Here is a 26,561-nt window from a genome sequence, read left to right as displayed (position 1 = left end):
GTCATATTTAAACCAGCTTAAACCATATTTAAATGGCAAAACTGAGTAAAGAAAAGCCATACTTTATAATACAGGCTTTAAAGTTATTCAACTTAATGTAAAAGATACACATTTTAGACGAAAAAGTTAAACTAATAATGTTTAATCTTAAGATAATAATATTGAAGACAATAATAATTCAATATAAATGAATTTTATGTAACTCAATGAATTAACTCCATCATGATTATTTTTTAAGAGATTTAAACTTATTTGCAACCTGCACTAAAGTGTAACACCTTTTTCAATACATATTCAGCACACACTATTAGTTTATGGGCTTAGGGTTGGCGTCACATTGGCCTTCTTATATTTGTGCAATTATTTTGCAAATAAATCGCAATGCAGACAGAATCAGCAGATGGGGCAATGCATTATCTGCTGTTAGCTGTGTCAGAGGGGTTGATCAGTCAGGCCGAGGGCAGTAAATTCTCCTGATACGTGTTTTATCCTTCCTCTCCTGCAAACTGCCAGGCTGCTGAAAGGACTATTGACTAAGCACAGTAAAGGTCTGATCTTGCTTATTATCCAACACCAATATATCTGATGTTTTTGAATGTTTGCTCAAGAAGGAGTGCTCTGTGTCTGACTGAAACAGGTACACCAAATCAACATAAACATTTTTTATGCACCGACCTCATCTGTCCTTCAGACTTTTTCTTTCCCTTAATTTCCCGTTCTATGCCCTTGCAAACTGCTGGTCTGTCTGCTATGATGATGAATACATTCCATAAAAGAGGCAAGCTGCCAAAACATGAACATTCACTTCAGTCATAATGTCCCTCTTACAGCTCCTCCAAAGTGTGGAGCATGCGCATTTTCCCTGTGTTAAAGTCGGCACAGTAAATGGTGTCAAAACCTAACTGATCAAAGTGCTGATTTGTGGTAATAGATTTTTTGTGGTAATTGATGATCCGATCTAGGAATTGTCAAGGGACGGTCTGTAATCCCTCAGAGGACTGTTATGTGACAATCAAAAATAAACTCCAAAAAGTGGAATTAATAAATGTATTGCTAGTGACTTAATTTCATCTATCTTTTCTTATTGGATACTTTAATTTAAGGATTAGTATATTCAATTAGGGGACATGCGTGAAACATGATTAAAAGCAGGACTGTGAAAAGCTATAATTGAAATATTTTCCATGTTTTATGTTTTTTTTTAAATAAATAGCAGCTATTAGAAGCAATAATTTACAGAACACATTTATATAAACTAGCTATCCATCACAACAAAAAAACCTTTTAAACAAACAAGCAAGCTAAAAAAAATCTGTTAAATATATTACCTGCATCACCTAGAGAACTTTTTATTATTATCCGAGGGAATGTTTTACTTCTATTTCAATCAATTGAATCACACATTTATAAAAATAAATGAGTTAAAAATGTGTAAATGAAATGATATCAAATTGAACCATGACTAATTGCACTTAAATGTGTTTTTTTTACCTTAAATTCTTTACCTTACGAAAGTTTTCTGCTGTTTATGTTAAGAAATTAATTCATTGAATATTCTTCAGTTAACAATCTGTTGTAAGCAACATTTTTTATACAGAAACTGAAGTCACAAAAAAAAACTAAAGAAAAACACAAAGAAAACTTGTCTGTTTCACTCACGAGTGCAGTAATCGAGTCAAAAAAAAATAGTCGAGACTTGCAACTTTAAGATTATAATTTCTACCTTTTCTGTTTATCACGTGTATGTACGCTCACATGTCTTAGATAAGGTGAATCCAATGTGACAACATCTAAATGAGGGTACATTTCCTCCTGACAATGAATAAGGAGGTGGTAAATTGTTTGAAATGTGAGGTATACTGTACTGCTTGCATTATATGTTCAGTGCGCACTGCTCCTATGCAAGTCTGTTTCATTTAATTTTTTATCTTGTTTATTTCACCATAACCTTTGGGACCTGGATAGCCTCCAGGCAGAGGAGCTTCACACAATCCTGATGAGAGGGTATGACACATACTTGACTTAAAATTCTATCTTTGCGTCTTCAGTCTCCAGAAACAGACACCATGGCTCCACATCCTCTTCAGCCGTGCCAAGCGCTTGTCTGTATTGTTTTCCATCAGATCACTATCAGTCTAGCTGTAGGAGGGAGTGAGAGTGTGGCCCCATCTGTTCACATGGTGGTGCTGAAACACATCCTCCTTTTTGTCTATCATGGGTGTTAGATGTGTGAGGATAACGTTTCCATAAGTTCCCTGCTAGCCTTGGTTTTTTCATTGAGTCCAAATGTACAGGGAAATGTATGAGAAAGTTAAAATGTAAAATGTGTGTGCGTGTGTGTGTGTGTGTGCAGGTAAATGTGCCTGCGTTTATGTTCTTCACTTACATTACCCAGAGGAAGCTTTCGAAAGAAAAACACACTCTCAAGCATATACTCTGTCAAGACTTATCTTAGCCCTCCAGAGGCAGCAAGACAAAGCTCACACATTTTAAAGTCTCGTGTGGTAAATGAGGTGTTTGAGAAATTGCAAAAGCCCAGGAACACACACACACACACACACACACACACACACACACACACACACACACACACACACACACACACACACACACACACACACACACACACACACACACACACACACACACACTCACTCACTGACAGTTCATTTTTCTAACCTTTTGTGAGCAGACTTAGCGAGCAAACATTTCAACTTGAGACGGACCCCATCTCTTTTGCCCCCATCCGCCCACTCACAGCAATTTGCTGCCTGTCTATCTTCATCAGCCCACACAAGACCAGTGAATATTGTAAGACCTAAACCAAAATATGTCACAGCTCCAAACTGGCATACATTGGAAAAAATATGTGCAACATTATTTTACTTTCAGACATTTGTCAACCGACTCTGCAGTTCTGTGCTATAAAGCTACATGGAGCTTTACAGAATATTTCAGATCATTTGGTTTTATGGCCTGCATTTTAGTGTTGGTCGTCTCATGGCTCTCATCATTTTCAGGGAAAAACCTCTAAAACAAATTGAACGCTACCTGCCCAGCATCAAACAGCTAGTGAACATATAGGAGCCGTAGTATCCTTATGGTAAGTTTTCGATGTGGGCCATAAGGATTATCAGAACCTTTACATTTTAATCTTTGTTGTATTGTGACTTTTTATTTTTCATCTGCTCTTCTCACAATCTCCCGACTCCATTGTATCCCCTCAACATCTGTTAGTTACTGAATCGGGTTAGGGCCCGATTTTTTTTTAATGCACTGATTGATTTTGAATCTCTGAACTAAAAAAATGTTATTTTTTGTCAGATTTGTAAAAGAAATGTGGCTGTTATCGTCTTCCGTACCTAGTGTATTGTCACTGTAGAATCTCCGAATGCAACTTGTGGATGAGAGGAGTAATGGCATGGGTTTAAAATGCAAGTGTTAACTTGTCATGTCAACTTAGAAAGTGTTCTTATCATATGATAATATAGTATCCACAAATACTTTACTGTGGTGTATAAGTGTGCCGTTTCAACAGAATCACTTCATCAGAGGTTGCATATTTTAGTTTCAAGAGAAAACCTCATAGTTACCACTCACCTGAACCTCGATGCCATATCCAAGGTAGACTGTCACTAGGTAGTTACACTCCACTCCAGAGTCAAGTTGCTGCAGGATTTCGATGTTACCCTCTGGGTCAGTGAAATTCAGGCTGCATGGCTCTGTGGGAGACAGTATAAGACAAGTGATTCCCTTTTTCCCGGACCACTGCTCCATCTGACAGCCCACCTGTGTCACCATTGCCCCCGTAACCCTCTAACTATCTCTGCAGATTTCCTCTCAGACACTGCTCATCTGCGCCGTCAGCCCTCTGTGGCCAGGGGAGAGGACAGGCAGGACACATCAGGGAAAATCTGATTGTTTCTGACACTTGAGCGACTCCGTTATCCCTGGTGGAAAGATGAATAGCGGTGTGCAGCATGCAAAATGAACGGCAGCCATGTTGTGGACCTGATACTTAATTTTCCGGTCCTCTGGGAAGGACGTGTTAAATTGCAATTCTAATTTCCATCATGACAAAAGTTATTTGGCAGCTGCTGATATTAATTTCCCAAGTCTTTCACTGAAAAAAAAATCATATTGAAATTGATTGAATGATGAAGCTTATTTTGCATTTATAATAATACATAATACAACATAATGTTTCCTTTTTGGTGAATGAAAATGATGATGAAAGTGTAATGCATTTTCATGCATTTAAAATAACCTATGCTGCATCACAAATGATTAATCTGTTTGTGGCAGTTTACATGAAATGCATTTATGACGCTGCATATACAGTATATTATTTTAAATAGTTCACTTTATTTGACACATACAGTGGTCATTTATGTTACTGCATGGACGATTTAAGCATACTATACAGTTGATTTTGAGTATTGGTAGACATAATGTATTAAAAATCACTACCTGCTGTCTGCATGGTGGTGATGGTTGTGATGATGGTGGTGGCGGGACCTTGTTCTCGTGTAGTTAGATTGGGCGGCGGATGATCAGTCCTCAATTTGTCTTTCAGGGCTGTCACCCTAGCCTCCCCTTTCTCTATCCTTATCGAAGAGGGTGCAATGGTGGCCTCTACGGAAGAACTTTGAGGCCTCTGCCGTGATGAGGAAGCCCCTGGGTTGTCTGTGACTGAACCTCTATTATTTGGTGTCACGTAAGTTGTGAGGGAGTCTGTTGTTGGCTCCATCTTTTCAGCCCAGGTTGTCTTAGAGGACTTCTTTTGAGGCAGGGGAGAAAAAGTGGTCAGTGGGGTGGTGGCAGCCACAGTGGCAGTAGTGGCAATGTCTGAGAAGGCTGGGGCATCCTCGTGCGGCACCACATGAGTGACGGGGTCTAAATCTGAGCCTGGCATGGTGGAATATGCAGCCACAGAGCCATCACTCCTAAAAAAGCGCTGGTCCCCCTGGAAATCCCTCGTAAGGAGTTGTTCATGAAGCAGCATGCCCTTGAGGACTGGCTGGTGGTTGGGTATGTTCATGGGTGAGGCGGTGGTGACAGAGTGGACTTCGCTTTCTGTGTCCTGCGTTGGCGAGTCCCTGTCTAGTTCCAATGTCCTCTTACTGATGCCATTGATTTCCATTGGAGCTGGAGAGGGGAAGAAAAGAGATATAATGTGTTAAGCCAGAAATATTACAGTTCAGTAGGCTGTAAAAGCAACACACAATACACAAAGCAGTACGTTTTGACAGTTTCATTATAGAATCATCAAGAAGGCCTGGCTATCATCTAACAAAATGATGCTTAATGAGGTTAGAGGCTGTCCTCTTTTTCTTAATTCCTCCATACATTTTTGTTGCTATTTAAATCAGTTCATTATCTAGTGTGTGTCTGTCTGTGCAGCTTTAGGGGGGGAAGGGGACGCTGGCATAGTAAGTGTAATCCTGTATTCTATGCATTACTAAAGCTTAAATAATATAAATGTAGTCCAGTGGTTTGACATATGTAGGTCACTTCAAGTAACCGTCAGTATGATTGTTTTACGTGGTGTACTTTCAGTCTTCAGTGTTAACATTTAATTCTATTTCAATGCCACACTCCATGTCACTGAACTAGCATAAAGAACATTCCTTTAAGATTTTAAGATGCTGCTGATTAATGCTGACAGTGGTGAGTAGCAGCTTGCAGAAAGCCAGTTTGTTATCAAAGACAAATTCCACAATCACACCCGCAGGCAATGAAATCTGAGCAGAGAAATGCTGTGTAGAAATAGTCTTGATACTTGTAAGATAAAAAAGATTTAAGAACACATATTTTACTAAGGCATTCTTCAGTAGACTAGTATTCTCTCTTTTTACCTGACCTCATAGCACTCAAACAGTGCAGGCATTGTTAGAAAGGCACTTTACCAGGGAAAGGTAAGTAAAAAAATGTACATACATCATTGTTATAAAGTCATAAAGGACATTCTGACAAAAGTTTCAAAGTGGTTACAAAGTTTCAAAATGTGTGTTGGCATTACACTGTTAATGTCATGTAAAATAAATTCTCTGCAGGGAATTTGGCATTTTGAATACGACTGAGTAAAAATCAGATAAACAATCATTTCCAAAATAAGTAAAGTATAACCACCAGTGGGAATAAATCAACTCAAAATTGGTTGTTAAGTAAAAAATTAAAAATGAAAGTTGCACATGTTCATTCACATGAAAAAAAACCTCTGGATTTGGCTTTTCAAGGATTTTACCATTTTTAAGAGCAAATGGGCTAAATCAGGACTATTTAAGTTATCATAACTGCAGTTTCATTTAAATATAAAATACACCATCTGTGTATTAACAGATGTCTCTATGAGAGAAAGTATTTTTAAAAGAAAGTGACAAACCGGATATAGAGGAAGAGTACAACCCAATATAATTCTCATTATCCACTCACCTCTATGTCAGTTTAAACATCAGCATATATTTTAGGCAGATGGTTTTTGTACCCGGGTGTCTCTAGTCAACAAGGCTATTTTCATCTTGGTTCAAAGAGACACTCGAGAGCTCAAGAAGAAAATAAATGGCCAATAGCTTCATGCAGTCTTAGTCTTTCCACAAACAAACATAATTACTCAGTGAGTCCAAAGTGCCATATTTACCCCATGATCCATTATATATTCTCTTGACTTATAGTTGTTTTAGGGGAAAAAATGAATGGATGTTTAATTCCCAACACTGAAAACCTCGAGACAGCATAAACATTAGCAAAGATGAATCTTTTTGTACGTTCTTAGTGGCTTTTACGCGACAGCTACCATAAAATGATCAAATGTTTTTCCGGCTGGATGATACACATACTCAGATGACAACAAAGACTTTTTCCCTCATTTATAAGCCTATATGAGAGAAGAGTTTTTCTCTGGGTTTTCAATATAGTGCTGAGTTGCTGTTTTAAAACGTGTTGGCCGGATTAGTTTCTAGCTTGTTAGGATAAAAGTAGGATATAAAAAAAAGAAAACATCTATTGCAATTTCAACTATTTCATGATGGTGACATAATCTCACTAAAAATGATCTATATCTGACTGTGGATGCTTTTATTCAATGCAATCTCCATCTTTCTCTTTTACCATGTATTTCATCTAAACATAGAAAAATATGGCCTTTTCTTTTGTGTGACGTAAAAAAGGTAGCTGAGATAAGTATCAAAAACACAGAGGGAGTTCATATAATCCTCTTATGTCTACATGAAACAATGACGTCTGCTTTGACACCTGACTGTAATTAGCTTGAATCGGTTTGTGTTAATGAGGCAGAAAAGATGCCAGCACACTTTGCCTGCTTATAGATGAAAGGATGTTGTTGTCAGGCTGGAAAAGAGTGAGCTATCTTCATAAGGGAGGGTTTTTCTATTAGTCAAAACAGATGAATGATTAAATCTAAAGTAGTCTTTTGACCCATAGTTGGGTGCAACCACATATACCATATTCTTTTTATGGTGAGTTTCAGAGTCATTTGAGACTTGATTGGTATTTCCAGAATTTAATTATATAGGTTGCATTGTCTACAATTGACTGCCTCATTTTGTGTGTATTGATTACAAGCGGCAGTTGTTTTTCTTGCATGTGAAACAGATCTGCTTGCCACGGGGCAAACGTTGACCCTGAAAGTTTGTTATTGATTTTATAAAGGTTTAGGAAACGTATATTTAAGATTTAATTGCGAAACAGTGTCTGAATTAATGTGCAAAATGAACTGTGCCGCAGAAGGAGTTATGCTTAGCTCCTAAGAATTCCAAAGTAGTTGTAAGCCTCCGTACCATTTCGCTGACGCAGAGTAGTTTGAACACCATCCAGCACACTAATAAAAGTTTGATCAGGCTATTCAAGAGGAAGTGTAAACAATTTTATTACAAAGCCTCTTCCCTGCTGACAGAATTGACACATGGTTTTACATTATCCGGGCAGACGCGACATCACCACATTTATCTTTCCTGGCGACAGAAGCAATTCAAAGACGTTTTGATGTACTAAGATGGAGGAGGAACATTTCCTTGTAGCCTTATTCTGTCACAACAAGATCTCTGAAAGCTGCACTATAAAGGCAAGCTACGCATATTTGACATCTCTCACAACCAGCGAGAATAAAGAGTGTAAAGAGAGGTCTTCGTGAGTGATTGAGGTTTATAAGGCTGGCTCCCCCTCCTCATTATTGCAAAGTATACGGGAAGTTCAAACATACTGTATGGTAAAGCTGGGGAATTGCTGCACCGCTGGTAACTGGAGCTTGCTTTTGTTTCTTATCTGTGTGTCTCTGTCTATTTCTCTATCTGTGTTGGTCAGCTGTTGACTATCCAGTTCCTGCCCTTCAGTCAGAATATCGAGTGGAAGTGGAGAGAATGAGAATGGAGAAGTGGGTTAAACCAGAGTTTCTCATACACCGATCAATACGGGATCAATGTGTACAGGTTGGAGACCTCACTGCGGTGATTAAAGACGAGCTAGTGCTTCTACCAAACCCTTTCTCATTGCTCATCCTTAATTGGGTGTTCGCAGTTGAGGTTTCACAAAATGGAGCAAAAATTTGAATTTCAAATGTGATTATGGAAATTGGCAAGTACAATGAATTAAATAATCATGCATTCATTAGTTACAAATTCAAAAGGAAATGTGTCATTTTTATAGACATATGGCAGTCACTGATTACTTATCCTTTCTGTAAATTATATCTATTAAAGTGTTGTTAAATTGTGAAATTGCATTTTGTAGTAACATAAGCATGGCATCTTTAAAATGCAATGAATTCGGGAAAAGTTGTGTTACTCATTGGAGAAATAAGATTATTTGTGAAGAAAGTGGGGAATTTTTGAAAATAAAAAAATACAAATTTCATTTCTTGACGATCAATTATTGTAGGAACTATTATTTGTAAAGCTCCTACTTGTAGAGCTTAGGGTTAGTTCAGTGCTGCAACAAGTAAGAATGTAAACAGCATGCGATATCAAATTAAAATAAAAAATAAAAAGATAACAAACAAAGTTTTGCAAGAGGCAGGCCATAAATAGTCATTATCAATTGAGAAATCAAATCAGCAAAATACCTAGTGAATATATTCACCAACAATGATCTGCATACATTAGCAAAACTGGCCTAAAAAACTGCCGTAACGTCAGATTTTGTGAATTCAAAAGAAAGTAATTTGCAGGAAAGTGAACTCAGGCCCTCATTATGTTTTTGCTAAATAAATAAAATAGTAATTTCAGCCCGTGTTAAGTGTTTGACAGCCTATAATTTATGTACATTTCACTGGCGACAAACAGGCGGATCACTGCAGTATCAAGAAAAAAAAGCTTTTTTATAACAGCCTTTACCAGACTGTGATTCTCTTTATAAAAACACAGGCAGGTTTCTGACCTTTTTCCATCCATAGTCAGAAAATCAAAACTTACTGCCAGCCAATTTAAATCCATTGTGCTTGAAGGACTCCAATCAGGTACAGTATAGACATGCTGTATGTTTGTAACCAGGCTACAACAATTGGTCCTGATGGGCAGAATGGGTGTTATGTTGTCATATTTTACATAAGTCACAATTTGTAATTGTTTTGCTATGGCAATGACAGCATTCATAGGTGAATTATACATAAGCTTATCATTTAGCAAACTTTATTGCAGTAGATCCAACAGCTAAAACAAGATGCCACGCCAAGAGGTTTTGCGTTAAGTGCATTACAGTACATCACTCCACACCGTAGGGTGTTAATTACTGAGAGCAAATTCATAAATTAAAGGTGGTAATTATCGTGACAGAATGAGATTACAGTTATCTTATTCAGAGCAGTGTCACAAATACAATAAAATACTTTCTATCGTCTTCGGGGAAATGTACTAAGTGAAATGTTTCTTCTGAGTGCACATTTAATAAAGCAAATGTAGGACTTTTGAATGTTTCAGAGAAGTTAAGCTGCTCTAAAGAAACCAATTTTGTCCTTATGCCTCATCAAATAAATATATGTATTGTAGCATCAACTCTGTTTTAAAATGCAGGCTTAATGTGGAGCCATTATTACGAGACATCTAGTTAATGGTGCAGAAAAATGATTCCTGGCAGTATAAAAAAAAAAACATGCACAAGTGGTTCAGTAGAACTGGTCTGAGTGTCCTGAGCTCAGGCATGTTGAGATGTAGTGAACACTGCATTGCAAGTAGTAGATTTGCCACGTGCATCGACAGAAGGCTCGTTTAAATAACTTCACGTTTCAGATGTAAATGTTGCCGCTTGATTGATATACTCAAAATGTTTTAAATACATTTTGCTGGATAAAGTATGAACATAAGAAGGATGTAAGGCTACTAATACAAGATATGCTTCCATCACACAATTTTTCCCTTGTTTCTGTCATGCAGCTTTTATTGTTTATTATGTCTTGTGATTCATTTTGTTTGTTTCATGTTCTTGTGCTTTTATGCTCTCTGAGGGAGACATTATTTTCCTCTTGTGGTCCAATACAAATGAGCTGTACTGAAAGTCTCTACTGGGCAGCTCATTTGATTTCTGTCTGATTAAAAGCATTACAACAAGCAAAGTGGTTTATAGAAGACATGTTTGCACTCCTATGTCTTATCTATGTTTAGAATATGATGAACAGTGTCCGGTCATCCTGAGTATGTGAAAGTGCAGGTTCAAACACATGATTCACCCTTATATTCCAATGATCCATATCAACCGCTCAGCCTACATGGACAAAGATGACAGAGTGAGCAATCATAAGGGGATCCTTCTCAAGAGAGCAACATAGCCTCTCTCTTGCTTTGCATATCAATGGAGTCATCAGTGAATGCCCAGTACATGGAGAGAGCACTAATAAGATGGGACAAGCCACACTTGAGGCCGGATGCTGATTGACATCAATCTCCTTATATCCAGGGGCTTTATTTCCTTATTATTACCGAGAGCCACTAGACAAGCAAATCAATAAGCCGCTTCCGCTGGGCTCGGATACCAAGCCTTCAGATCACTCTGTAAGACTCCTTTGAGGGTCCTTAGTGGAACTTATATTTATTTATTTTTTGTTGCGACCACTAGCTCTTTAGCTTGGAGGGCTGGTCAATCCGCATACATTTCCATAACCATTGGCAGCCACAGTTTTAGCCCTAAATGGTAGAAAAGGTAATGTCTTTTTCTAAGGTTGTGTGTGTGAATGCATAATCAGTTGACTACATGAACGAGGTTACGCTATTGCAAATTTGAATTTGATTTTGTAAAATGTTTTAACATATGACAGACTAAGGCTTTGACATTAATTAATAACATTTTCACTACATAATTAATTGACAAGGATTGTGTAATTATTCAGTGTCTATAATACACTTCAAAAAGATTAATACTTTATATAAAAATGTAAATATAACTTTGTTTATTGTGGTTTCACTTTGTTTTTGGCAAATAACTATACACAGACAGTATCTAACCATACAAAAACATGCAATAAGAACAATTTCACAACAACATTGTATGTTTCGTAGATAATATCAATATTTTATTTTCTGGGGGTATTTTCCATCACCTCTATAACACATAAGTGAGCTTATTTTTTCTACCCTATCCCTCATCATACATTAATTCTGAATTAAAAGGCAACATTAACTCTTGGAGCATTTGCTGCGTTTTCTGCAGCATGTGCAGATTCTACACATGTTTGCATGAAGCCATACGGAAAGACTATGGGAAATAATGAGGTGAAACTGATAAATGATTCCATTAGTTAGCTTAATGAATTGATGATTTAATTTAGTTTGTGGGTGGGACAAGCACATGGATGGCGAAATGAATAATGATAGAATAAATAGATAGCAGGAAGAAAAATAAAGAAAATTAAATAAAGAGAGGCTGGCTGAGAGAAAAAGAAAAAACATCTTTCAAGAAAAGACAAGGTCACAAATCACACGGGTTAAAACCAGAAAACCAGAATGGTGCATCCATGACGGTGACGAGCTTTCCAATTTCCGAGTCATGAGGATACTAGCATATTGAAATGAGACACAATCTTATCCTCCATCTGCCCTTTGACTTCATTGAGCGGAACCATAACTTTCCCCTTTCATTTATTACGCCCTGTCTGTGTTCCGGTTCATTGAGCATTGTCCTTCAGACAGACTTTAAACAAACTGTGTCTTAATGGTGCAAGGAAGCTCGTAAGACCTGACCTTTAAGCTGGAGCAGAACAAAAACAGCTATACCCAGCCCTGCCATTTGCATGAAATCTACTGTAAAGCACTTAAGCTGCAGGGGGTAAATGGGCCAACCTTAAACAAATCTGAACTCCATGGTGAAGGGTTGAATGCGGTATAATTGGCAATCATTTCTTTCAAAATCTATCATTTTGTTAGCTGAATCAATTTGCAGTGCCACAGTTCTGATTATTCTGCCTTCGTCTTTGCATTTTTTGCTTTTCACTCTTTAGGGTTTAGTTGTTTTGTTTGTTTTTGCCACAAGAGAACTAAGGAATGAATGAGTGCAATGTGAATGTCTTGTTGTAGGAATGCCTGGTATTAAAATCACATCATATTCTGTAATCATGGCAGACTCTGTCTTACATAGAAGCCGGATCCTTGTTTTATTTCAATTTACCAATGTGCTGCATCCTAGGAAACACCAGCAGAAATGTCTCTTTTCACACTTCATTTCCTCCCATTAGAGTCATTTATCTTTTCATTTCTTCTCATTTACTCCATGGTGTAGTCAATTAAGAATAGAGCTGTGGGTGAAATAAGACATTCAACTTTCAAATCTGTAGTGGATTACTATACTGTGAGCAAAATTTGATTTAACAGTATGTGAGGAAGTAGAAGTTCTACAGTAGATAAACATACAATTGTCAACCATGGCAGCAGCCTGTATTACTTGGTATTATCAGATCTCAGGGATGTTATTGTGTCATTGCAGTTATATAACACAATGTATTATCAGCTAGTGTATACAAGTTAGTTATTTATTTGGTAGCCTGAAACTGTCAATGTTCACACACTTTATATCCCCCTTTTTTAAAAAACTTTTTAACACGTTCATTTAATTTGTTTCCTCAAAATCACATTTCAATTAAATCAAAAACACCATTTATGCCATTTTCTCCAGAAAAATCAGGTTGCAGACATATATTTCTCCCGATCTTGAATAAAAAAATATATATTTTTGACATACAGAATTTGAGACATTTCAGATCAAATCAACGTCTCATGAAATGAACAAAATAGTCTTGTTACTTAGAATATAATGTTTTTTTCATGATAATGAAATGAATAAGTTGTGATCTCTAGAATGCAAATTAAAGAACAGTTACCATAGAAAATCTGGGAAAATAAAATGAATCATGAATCATTGCCATTATTGCTATGTTATTTTGAGGTAAATTATATGAATAACTTGTATATTGTTATTGTGATGTCTGATCTTTAATTAAGCAATTTCGTTTTTGCCAATACATATACACACATCATCTCCCACGGGAGACAATGAACCTTAACAACAGCTTCTAGAGGAAAAAATATGTTTGTCTACACAGTTATGCTATATATATTAAGGAGTGTTCTCAGAGGCTGTAGGTTAGGTCTCTCCGCCCGACAACACAGACATAAGTGATGAATTTAAATACAACTTGATTGATGTCACACTTTCCATTCCTCTTCAAATCATTCCCAAGCCCCATAACAACACCATCAGCTCAAGGGAAATACTACTAAAGGACCACACAGGTGAATTTCAACCTTATCTGTGTACTTGTCATAGACTGACATGCCTATGTGCACCATTACACTTGTCAATACTCTATCTCGTAGGGAGGCTCCTGTTATAACACCGAATCAGTCACAGCCCAAACGCAGAAGCAAGAACAATTCATTGTAGACTCAAGAGCCCCCTCATTTTCTTTCACAGACAGAATCACTAGAGAAACTGAAACTACAAAAATTGAAGTGCCAACAAGATGCATCGAGGACTCTTGTCTTTTGTTCATGTTTTGAAAACAACAAGTGCGGTGCTCTTTTTTTTCTGTTGATAAAGCTGACTTGAAAGGAAATGAGTACTGTTAATGGTTTGTGTAAACATGGCAGTATTTGGCCACAGAGATGAGGTTAAAGTGGGTTAGGTGGGCTTTGTTTGGCACCCTGCTATTTTCACTGCTGTTTTAGTTTGCTTTTGTTGCAGCAGAATGGAAGAAAAAGGAGACAGAAGAAAAGCTCATTGAATAAGAATACAAAGAGGCCCTTATTATTTATCTGCGCCAAGAAGGGTTATGTTTTCGCCACGGTTTGTTTGTGTTGACTGCCCTTATTTTCTTGAAACCTGGTGGAAAGTGAATATTTGCAATTCAAGCACATTTTGGAATGGTCTAAAATCAAAGGGCAGATACAGAAACTAAATTCACTTCATGTGGCATGGAAATTTAGGTAACATGGTCATTCCAATGGAATTTCCAATAATTCATGCTCAAAATGCTCAAACATGCACTTTTTATGCTAAATATACTTGGTCTTTGACACAGCTGTCTTGAAAGTAACATTACATTCTGCAGCTAGCATTCATTTCTGAGGTCAAAGCTGACATTAGCATTGATTTACAACCCTGTTACTATAATTAGAATAAGATGATTGAACTGCAGTTACAGGGTGGCATTTCCTGCAGTACAATGTATTATCTTTAGTACAATTAAAAGTTATTTTATATATTTGCATATGTGTTTTAAATGTTATACTGTATTTTCCTTGTTTACTGCAACCAGATTGCTTAAGCATGTTAAAAAGAAACAAATGAAACATCTAATGAAAAGTGTACCTTCGATTCCTTATCTGGCCAGATAAATGTATATTGTTGTGGTTTAATACTGTTTTGTTTGTTTTTTTTCAAATAACATAACATAACAGAAAGTTATAAAATAATATTTAAATTCAATAGTTTTCTTGTCTTAATTCTCCTTCAATTCTGGAATGACCCAAAAACTGGAACAATTCATGTAAAAACACAATATTAAAACTCTGAGCTATATGATGAAACACATATTCTTTGTTTGCATCCATGTTGGTTCCACATAACGACTTAAAGCACAAGAACACAACTTCACAACTCGAGAAATAGGGCCATGTGAATGCAGTATTCACCTTGGCCAAACTAGTTTTTGATAGTTTTTAAACAATGACTTCAAGGTAGATAAAATAAATCAAGTAATAAGGCAGTTCACTTTACCTTAGGCCAAGTATCCAAATAGCTTCCAATTCCCAAACAAACATCCCAACTGAAATCTATTTTCTCAGTCTTACACTGTGGGAGTTTTCTCCTGCAGAGTCACCTTCCTTTGAAACGGGCCTCCTGGCATTCACAGCAAGACAGTCTCTGTGTCTATTTAAGTCCAGACTCAGTACCGTTTACTTTGTGCTTTCTCACCTAACCCGCTGTTCCATTTGCTTTCTCCTTTATTGTATGACATACAGTACAGTAGCACTGCTTTGATTTGTTGTAGCCTGATGCATTCACACACACAGCTGGATAGCACACTGATACACAGGCACATGTATCAAGCCCTGTTTTAACACTGTAGTTCCCTTATACATCAAACCTGTACTAACATTAGACATCTAAACGTTGCTTAACAGCATATAATTTTGTCAGGGGAAAAAAAGTGGACAAAGCAAACATTAAAATGGTCATGCTGTGTCTGTTTTGGGATTATGGTTGGCTTCTTCTCTGTAAAAATCAGCCTGAAAATTTGCTGTAATTCCTCAAATTGTGATTTTGCTTCTTGCCAGTGCTGGTCATTTGCTGCAAAGAAGAGCCAGTAGTATAAGACGTAAGATAAATATTGTATTTCATCAATGATTTCTGATGTGGATCATCAGACAAAAGCAAAAATCAATAGTTTGCAGGAAATTACCTTTTGAATTCCATCTACAAAAGGTTTTTCCTTCACTTTAACATGCTCTAAAACGTGGATGTTAATTTCTATGGATGGGAGGGAGAAGGTGATTACGGCAATAGCGCTGTACAGCAGAGCAGAAGCGATCATATTCAAGTGTGAGCTTTGACCTTTAAGTATTTACAGAATTGGTTCAAAGGGGGTGGTGTAGAACACTCTCAGACAAAAATCACTGCGGCACTTACACCTCCCAGAATCTAAAGTATTTTATGTGCATTCTGACTCAAAAAGAAGAGAAAAGTCAGGAAGAACCAAGAGACCCCGCGTTTGAAACTGCTGTATGAACATGACAAGTTAGGCTTGAATCTCCAGTAAGGACAGACAGACACGCAGTATGTACAGTAAATGGTCTACAAAGACTCGAATCCAGCAAGAGGGAGTTTCTCTCCCACACACTCCCCCCTGCCTGAAAAGCCTTCTTTGGATTCCTGTGTTTACTTCTGTAACATAATGGCATCACTATGTAACACATTGTATGTGATATGCTGAGCGGGAGGTTTTTCGACACATTTCTAAGCGGTTGACCAATCAGAACAGAGCTGGTCGGCTAACCAATCAGAGCAGACTGGGCTCTGGTTTCAGACAGAGGGTGAAAAGAGGTGCTGCAGCCTGTAAACATGTCACAGTAGAGGCACCAAATACAAAAATGTAACAGAAAATGAGCAAAATTAACACGTTTTTATGAATTGTAATGTTACAAAAATCCTGCAGTGAATGATAATATACTGTAAATTATACTGAAGGAGATATTTCTGGCTATAAGTATGACAAATATATAGCTTTATCTAACACCTGGTTAATAAAGGACACATTTACAGATGCAAAAAGAACTAACTACCCAAATATGTCTTTGTCTATATTTTCTTTCCATTAGTCTTAATGACATCATGTTATGGAAGCAAAATAGCCTCTCAAAACTCTCAAAATGTACGAGTTGAAAATTAAGGTGTGTCATTCAAAGAAAAGCTTTAGCAATTTTGCACGCATTATAATCACATGTATAGATTTCAGCATGTTTGTCATATTCCAAATGCATAAAATCTAAAAAAATTGACAAGGCGTTTTGAAAAAAAATCCTGAACATAATATAAAACACACACCATAATAAGCTAAATCCTGGAGGGATTGACGAGAGAGAGCGATAGAAATATGTCTTGGAGCAGAGGCAATTTAATATGCTGGCTGCATCTAATGTTGAAATTAGTTTTATTCGTTTTGGCAGGGGGATGCCAGAGAGCAAAGCAGGTGAGGGCCTGTGAGTACACAAGTCTGAAAACACAAATGCTGTAAACCAAAACACAAGCTGCCTATTGGGAGGTGAGGGGAAACAATATTAACACTGACAGTGATGGATGAAGCTCTTTCCTGTAGAGGTCTGATAGATACAGGGCCCTTTCGAGCTGCGAAGCACCATGTTCTAGTAAAAGGTGCTTTCCATATGAGTTTCACATACAAAAGGTAAACCTGCATTTGTAAGGAAAAAGTGCACAATGCAAATGTACATAAAGATAGACAGGCTGTCTTTTTTTGTATATTTGCCAGCTATACTTTTACCGCAGAGCACCACTTGCATAGCATATGAACAGTTTATATGTTTGTATTAAAAGTATGATCAGAACTGTTGCCATAATCAGCCTCATTGCTTTAGTCACAAGCAATCAGTTTGCACATCTGGTACAGTATATATGAGCTGCTGTTTCCTAACACCTACCTCCTCCTGATGATTATGTTTGAATTATACCAAACGCTTGAACAAACAAATCTGCTTGTGTTATTTTTTCTATTATTTATCATTTTCAAACAGTAGAACTCATAACAAAACAAAACAAATCCTAAACATGTGATATTTGCAGCATTTGAGCTGTGATCTAGAAACAGCAATGTTTTATGATTGCCAGAAAACATATAACAATTGGAACAAGTGGTCTTCCAAAAGTCAATATTGGGTACACCATTCAACGCCATTATTTTAAATATCCTGCAGGGAGCGACTCGAGAGTAAACATATTTGCTGACAAGTTTATGTTCTTTATTTCTTATTTCAAGTCATCTTTAAAACATCATGATGTTGATTTTAAAAAAAATGATGGTCCCATTCAGAGTAAAATAGATGGTAAAGCTGGGAAAGCTTTAGGGCATGGCTACCCTGTGAAGTCGCATGTTGTCCAATCTGGGGGGTTCAATAAAAAAAGAATGGCCCTTTATAATTGTAATATATACAATTGCTTAAGAAAGGAGCTTATTCGACACAGCAACGTTCATGAAAATAATTCTGGTTTAAATTTAAATGAGCAAATTGCTCTATCATTAAAGCAAACTTATGACAACCTTGGTCGAAACGAGAAACAGATTTATTTGTCATATGGATTTATGATATATATTCTGTTTTATTCTGCCAATCATCCACATTTTCTTTCTCAGAATAGTTCTTCCAGTCGGTGCTTAAATAAGCGCAAAACGCAGGCTCTTGCAGCTTATTGCTTTCATAAACTGTCACTGAGAGCAGTGCACTCGCGCATGATTGAGAGACTGCAAATATTCTGCCTTGATCTTATTTAAACTTCTCACAGAAAAGGAGGGCCTTCTTCCTGGTGGTGTGGGAGCAGGTTATTATGAGGGGCTGTAAATTACCACAGCAGGTAATTGGAGAACATCAGTAGAACCAATAAAGTGGAAGCACTGGCAGATGGTAAAAACAAAACCCAGATGATGAACAAGTCTCTTGGCAGGCAGCTGTTATTCTTTGAAAAAGAAACTTTACATTAGCATTGCTGAGTCCTAAAATCCCCCCAAAACCCCTAACTATACACTGAAGTTGCAAAGTTGTTTTTCATTGGCGCCTGTGTAATGAAAATAATCATCACAGTTTTTAAACTTTTGTATTTATTTATTTATTTTTGTGCTTTATAGCTTCACCAAAATTGGATTTCAAGCCTGGCTACCCTAAGAGGATCTACAAACACATGTGGTGCAAGGGCAAATCTGTGTGGAAGTGCAAAAAATATATAAGAGTGAAAATTAAAGTGGTTTAGCCTGAATGGATTTAAGGGCCTGGAAAATAAATGTTAGTGCCCAGTCATTCATACTTCTCACATTCTGTTAATATTCATTTTTAATGGTTTGTCTGTTTCAAGTCAGTGGAAATTGTGAGGTATTCATCAGTAAGTGTTTCACTTTTATTCAGTTATATGCAGCTAATCTGTGTTGTGGGTAGCATTACATTGTCGGATCATTCATCCACTTCTATTAATTATAGATCCTTGCAAGCAATGACTGAACTATTTAAAACAGTACAGTCCATAGAGACAATACTGAGGCAATTATATAATTATATGAATCATTCATCCATTAATTATCTGAGAGAAAGTAAGCCTATGTATATAACTCTTTACATTTGTATTATTACGTTTAACATCTTGAGATTTACTCTGACATTTTTACATGTTATAAAATAGTAAAGGACTAAATTAACAACATTTTAAGTTTGACTTCAGCCCGATTGGTGCTCACAGGTACGTGACATCACCTTTTTGTATCTGAGCAAACAAAGCACCAAGACAAAAAACAACTACAGAAATATTATGTAAAAACACAGGAGCTATTAAATAATGCATTTTTAGAGGCCTTTAAGACGTACAGTATCTATTTGGTTGAACTGTGATTACAAGTGGCAATGGCAAGTCCGTGGTCTTGGAGTTCTGTTGGAAAAAAATGGTATTGACCTTCATGAGCGCAGAACAGATCGTTGGTGCTATACTTTGTCAAAAACAACAACATTAGGCATAGAGTATATATTGCGTACACTGATGAATCATGCTTTTTTTTTTCTTTCACAAATCCACATCATTTCAATTGAATGGTTATTACTGAAAAATACCTGCAAAACTTAAGCAGTGTAAATCACTAACATAATCAGCACTGCAGCGAGCCCCGCGGAAAATAAGTGTTTTCCTAACCAAATATGGCATAGACCTATTTTTCATATTTAACTCCTTACCATAGCTTAAAACTGTAGCTTGCTTTACAAAACTATAGTCTATACCCAAGTACACAACCTCTAGCAACATTTATTTCAGATTCACTAGGAAAATATAATGATTAAAGCCTTTAATACTTTTATCGCTTTGTCTAATTGCTTATGCAGTGTATCCAGTACTACTAATGTATCGTATAGACTAATGCAGGATGTGCAATCCCCCTTTTTTACAAAATAGCAATAACTATTTCAATACGAAACTTGTCTTTTGATATAAATCTGCTGTATCTTATTTCCATGTGAGGCACTATTATTGACCAGATGCAATCTGACGTGATCTGAAAGAAAGCTAGGAGGCGAATTAATTGATAGGTGAGCAGTGACACATACTGAGCTGAGAGTGGGGGAATGCTTCTCTCATTTTTCCTCTTTCATCTCTCCTTTGTATGCTCCCTTTCAACCCTGTTGAGTATCATAGCGTGGCTCCTCAAGGTCTTTATAGACAGCAGGTGGTCACAACACCCACACCAGCACTAACCCGTGTGTCGTCGCAGACATCAATCAAAAGCTGATACTCAAATCTGCAGGTGTTTGTTTATTCTGTAGCAGCAAGACAGGCATTGAACAGACCTTGATTTTAAGCTTGCTAGAAGCAGACGTTCACTGCAGCTATAAACACGCACAAGTCCTACTTTCAACTCCGGCACCATGATCATCTGTGCTGTCTTTTTGTTGTGCTGCAAAATCAAACAGCAATGCAGTGCGTAACAAGAGGGTAGGATTTGCCAATGTAATCTCTTTTTGTCAGCTAGCCTTTTATGGATTTCATATGCTCCATCAGTTCATACTTGTTTGGTTATTTTCGAGATAAATGTGTTAACTGGCAATGGGTCAGGAAAAAAACACTTAAAAAAAACAACTGAAACATGGATACAAGTAAAGTTATCCTAAATTATAACCCAAATATAAATGATTTGTTTAAATTGTTTTATAATGTTTAATTTCAAGGGAATTATATGACCCTGCTAGAGAATGCAGGACTAAGAGGACTCAATTATCTAAGCAGCTATAATACAATTTGTCAGTATTGTATCATCTTCTTGCAACTCTATTAAAATTGCTTATTACATTATCATGATCAGAGTGGAAAACGCTTTGTAGTTTGATACCATGTGGTTAAGTTTTCTTACACTTAATAGAAACACTTAGTGTTGTTTCAGCCTTTTTGCTATCATAATACAAGTACAATTCAAATTGCTATTGTTAAAGGTTTTACTGTTTCAAATGTTAGACAATTGTAATTAGCATTTTAAGAACTGGGGCTGCCTGGTAAAACCGAAATACTGTATATAATTATATATCATCAGCATAACAGTGACATAATGACGATAATAAGATATTCTAATGTCTAATGTTTTACCTGTTTTTCTATTCTTTGCTGGTAGTGATTGTGCTTAGGGTTTATCAACAGTAATTAAATTGATTTTAAACAGAGTTTAAGCTCTGATAGATTTGACTGATGCATCCCACAGAAGCTTGCAGCCATATAACAAGAATATGCAATACATTTTCAGCCTTTCTGTTCCCATTTAAAGTTAAACAGAAAAGTTTAGACAGTAGCAAATAATAAAAAAATTCTTGAAATTACTTCATGTCCACATTTAACAATGAAAAAGCTTATCAGCCCTGATCTGTATCCTCTGGCAGGCAACGCAAACATGACCCAAAAACTTCTCTCTTATCTGTTTTCAAAAAGATGTGGACTGACAGTAGCAGTATCAACCATGAAGCAGGGAGAATAATTCAGTGTATTTTTTAAAAGGACAAAAAGAGTAGGGGAGAGTGACAACTTGTCAGCGGGAGATAAACTAGGTGGATGGATGACAGACGGAGAAAATAAAAGCGTGCCAGCGGTAAACCACTGCTATCTACTTTCCTAAAGCGTCCTTTTATTTGTGTTTATCCATTTACCTTCCTTATTTTTTCTCCTTTTACTTTTTCGTTTCAAAAAGGAACACACAGATTTTTTCCACTTCCTACACGTCACATAGAAGCTAAAGCTGAGTTCAAAAGGGGGCATTGGGAAAGAGGTGAAGAGCTATTTAATGGTAACTAACATTGGCTGCTTATGCCTTTGGCCACTATGTGACTGACTTTAGCTCCCCTCAAAGAGCACTCTGACCAAGTGTGTCCAACACGACAGCCATGCTGAAGAGGGCTGAAGGGGAATCACACGGACAACACAGGAGGAAAAGGGTGCAGAGCGTAACTAAGGGAGCGGCCAAGAGGCAGGTTCTGGTCTGATTTGACAGTTTATGGTCAGTGCATTTATCACAAATGTCATCTTTCATCACTGCTGAGTTGTACCACATATCCCACATTATGCAATTGTATAGAAAAGGTACGAGTACTGGCACCAGTGAGATGGTATACGTTTTTGACACTATTTTATTTTGTCAAAATGCAATGTACTGTATCAGCCAGTGATGAAAACAAGTGCCTTTACATATAATAGTTACACAAGTACTATAATATGAACAGTTTTTTCTTATTGTAGTAAAAATGTTGCTATGTAATCCGTGTAACCTAAAATATCATCTTCAAAACCCTATTATACAAATGTCATTGTATAATTTAAAGGATATTTGTTCGGGATTAAGCTACCACATGTTGTCAAAGAAAGTTTTAAAGAGGACATATTGTGTTCCTTTTCAGGTTCAAATTTATATTTTGTGCCTATACTGTGACATGTTTACAGGCTTTATTGTTCAAAAGTGCTTTTATTTTTGTCTTTTCAACGCCTTTCTGAAGCCAGAGCCCAGTCTGCTCTGATTGGTTCACTAGCCGGCTCTGGTGTGATTGGTTAACCTCTAAGAGATGTGTCGAAAATGTCCATACCGTTAGCATCCTACTTTCAATGTGTTGGAAAGCTAGCCATTCCCAGCAAAAGAGTTACATATTGATGTCACTATGTTACTGAAGTAAAAGGGGTTCTATAGCCGCGTTTGAGGCAGAGGGGGATTGTGTGGGAGAGAAACTCCCTTTGAAATAAACGTACAAACTTGCAGACCATACCACACAATAGGAAAAGATAAACACCCCCAACATGTACGTTTTTATTTGTATTTCAATGTTCAAACAAGGGCCAATTTGTGAATCTGTGCTGCTGTGTCTATGGCTCAATAAAAGTACAAATGTGTGACGCATAAGAGTGCTTTTCCGCCGTCACTACACTTGTGGTTTTCTATCAATTACTTGAACTTCAGAAGCAGCTTAACTTTTCTTTAACTGCCTGCACATTCCCTCACTGTCCGACCCAAGCCATATGTTACTCCCTGACCTTAAGATTTAAAAGGGCAAAGAAAATCACTTTTTCCATATTGGATTTAGATGTTTTTTGTTAATCCATAAACAGATTAAATTGGATATTTCTGTTATGAGATATTCCATGTCCAAAACATGCAGCCTTTCTTAAAGAGTGCACTGAAAGCCAAGTGGGAAAAAATACAGTACATGTAACAAAAATCTAAATGATCTCTGGCATGAAATGAAGCCCATTAGTACGCATGGTGCCAATTACTTGTGGCTGCACTTTTCATTAAAGATCTAAAGCATTTTTGCAACCAACCCCGACAATTAGCAGTGATACCATAATGTATAAAGTAGGACTCTCATGCCTGTCATTACCTTATTGATGTATTGTTGACATGTTTTTTTAACCTAGCTGTATTACAATTTATGAATTATTTCAGTTGTGTTCTTTCATTTTATTAAGGGCATTGTCAGATTGTCTTGAGAGCCAAAATAAATGTTTTGACAATTCTTGACAAAGAGAAGTTAATTGCTGTTTTAAAGGGTTATTATCGGTATATCAGTAGAATAAATTGCTCTTAAAATGACAAATATATTAATCTTGTGACAATCACTTTTATGCTCTTAAGAACTGGATCACCGGCTGCATGCGTGTGATATGGTCATTTAGAGGCTTCAAATTTATGATACCAAAACCTGGAACAAAAGACAATGTATTTCCCAGTATCAGTCCTGCATGTACAGAGTTGGGGAGTAAATGCTTACTGTACTAAAGTAGATCTGGTGAATGTGTACATTTGCTGCTAAATCTGAGCGGTTCTCACAGTGGTGCAAGGTTAAGCGGTCTGTAGTAGCACCATGGAAAATACAACCCTAGTCTAATCCCTTCAATCCTGGCAGATCTACCAGCACAGGGGAAAAACATTCCAGCCAGCATTACTGGAAACAGATACTATGTGATACACATTGTCCCATTGTTACATGTTTGATTAGCTCTGCTACCTGTGAAAAGAGATTTTCCATTCGGTCACCTGATATTTGTCCCTTCTTTAAAGAAATAAAAAAGACACATAATTGCAGCTAGCATTTCGACTGGACACATAAAATATATCTCACTATGTCCAAAGAGGGATGGCATGTATTTTCAGACAGAACTAAAAAGAAAAACAGAGTGTTTTTCATGTAAATATGTTCTAATAGAAACAACAAATACAACATTGAACCAGTAAATCAGCTTTGTGCTTTAATTATCAGATAATTATAACATATATTTAATATTTTGGATATAAGAAAACATTTTTAGTGTATATTTTCACATATTTCAATTGAAATTTGCAAAATTGCATTGCATGTTTTGAAAAAATACAATGCAGCCAGTCTTCAATAACGCCTGAGGGTTTAGTGGCACCAGCAAGCTGTGGCTTAAATACAGAAATTAGAGAGAATCACTATTTAGAGATTGTTACAGCATCACTTGTCATATCTGCAAAGTCGGCCAGCAGCCTCACATTGCTCGAGCTACCTCTATCCTGGAGGCAGGTGAATAAGCAAGCAGTCCGACACATCAGTGTGTCAGTGCTGCGAGCCGTGCCAACCACAAGGTTAAAAGACGGCAACCTTTATGTGCGGATGTTCACAAAGAGGTTATGATAATCCTGATCTTAACTGAACCTGAAAGGGTTGTTATTTTCATTTTGAACCAACATATCATCATACTTTCATTGCTTCTCCTGAGGAAAATACTAATTCAGAGATTAGTGCACCTTGCCAACCTTATTTTAGTATTCTGGACTCAAAACACAAACACACATTCCTCTGCCCCTCAGGCAATTTTTGAGGTAGATGTTTTTGAAAACATGCATGCAAATCTGCCACATTGACTTAAAGCATAATGAATCCACAGTAAAGTTAACTAAACCTAAAGTCTACTGGGTTCCCATGTATTAATCAATCCCGTGTTGAGTTGAATAATAAAATAACAATTTATTTATTTGCACCAAAACACTTGAGATATTTTCTCTTAAATCGTTCCCATTAAAAGTTGTTTTTTTCCCAGTGGGATTAATTAAACCTACTGTCTTCAGGGCATCTGCTTGACCATTGTACGATTTTCTAAACCAGAGAAAAAGCCACTGCACTGCACAATCGATGCTCTCTGCCATTCCGTATCTATCAAGCTTAGCGTCAATGGTGCTGATGGCCAACTCCCTAAATCGAGGTCTGTGGATGAGGGACGTGTCGGAAAGTGCCAGACTGGCAATAAAGTACTTGTGAGAAAGATCACCCACAGAGCACCAGCTTGGATTGGGATATTTAATATACAATAAATACAACACTTGCCTAACATTTAGAAATGTAAACATTTAAATACTGCTCTCCACCCTAAAAAAAAACTGGGTAGCTAGGTTGTCTCTTCTATACTCTTTTACATGCTGCGTTGGTATACAGCGGTAGCCATGACCTGCAGACCTGGCCTGTAAAAGTGTTCCTAGTGTTTATCAGCTTCAAATTTATGTCAGCATGTGTAGCGCAACAGCTACATTTACAGATAAAACCATTTATCTCTCTGTGCCTGATGGCTGAGGACAGAGAGTTTAGGTCATGTTGCTGTTGTAGTTAAGAGATAACTGATGGAGCGATGACCCTACGACGTCACAGGGATTGGCACTGACAGAGTTTTATGGCCCAGAAAAGGTCACTGTAGCCATAAACAACATCAGGTGCCCAGCGAGCAGGCAAGGCTGTTGATTAAAACTCCAAAGTTTTGCTCATAACTTCCCGTGGATACCTTTAAAAAAAACTCATCGACCAATCGAGTCATCATATAACTCAGACACACAGGGTGGTTCAATAAAGTGATAAAGCAGATAAACAGGTGACATTTGCGGCAACAAGTGGCGAAAATACAGCAAGAAAAAAAAAGACAGGAAGGAAAGCTCTATTTCATACCGTCTGAAATACAGTCGGTGCCACAGCTTGTGAACAGGGTAGATTAGCATCATCAAAGATATTTCAAAGTGCAGACTGCTGAGCTTCACTGAGTTGGCAGCATTGCCATCTGACAGATTTAGATAAGGAACTGATTGCTTTACAGTACTTTTATGTCTGTTATTTCTGTGAATGTTGTCATTTGGACGACAAGGGGGAAACCAATGTGGGTCACATCTTCACTTTAGATATCAATGTGTAACTAATGGAAATAAAACTGAAGGTCCAGAAAGATTTTATTCCCCATTCAGTTATGGAGGGCAACATTGTGTGGATTTATCTTGGCAAACATTGAGGTAGGAAACAACAGATGGAATTCTTTTATCCATGTCCCCCATGAGT

The 26,561-nt window shown here is 37.1% G+C and overlaps 1 protein-coding gene across 5 annotated transcripts in view; it reads right to left on the bottom strand.

Annotated features, from left to right (window-relative positions):
• The window catches only part of LOC134871657 (seizure protein 6 homolog), a 92,197-nt gene that overhangs the window by 38,786 nt on the left and 26,850 nt on the right, over positions 1–26,561 (bottom strand). For all 5 annotated transcript variants that reach the window (XR_010166722.1, XR_010166723.1, XM_063894457.1 and 2 more), the window contains exons 2-3: positions 4,471–5,148; positions 3,601–3,722 (exon numbers count right to left, since the gene is read on the bottom strand). Coding sequence is in view for 3 of the 5 variants with exons in the window: in XM_063894457.1 (XP_063750527.1) it covers positions 3,601–3,722; positions 4,471–5,148 (800 nt within the window). In the remaining 2 variants the exon portion in view is untranslated. The remainder of the gene's footprint in view (positions 1–3,600; positions 3,723–4,470; positions 5,149–26,561) is intronic.

This window comes from Eleginops maclovinus, chromosome 11, assembly GCF_036324505.1.
Source record: "Eleginops maclovinus isolate JMC-PN-2008 ecotype Puerto Natales chromosome 11, JC_Emac_rtc_rv5, whole genome shotgun sequence".
In the NCBI taxonomy this organism is placed as follows: domain Eukaryota; kingdom Metazoa; phylum Chordata; class Actinopteri; order Perciformes; family Eleginopidae; genus Eleginops; species Eleginops maclovinus.
Note: the sequence above shows the minus strand (reverse complement) of the source record. Positions and strands in the feature narration are given on the sequence as shown.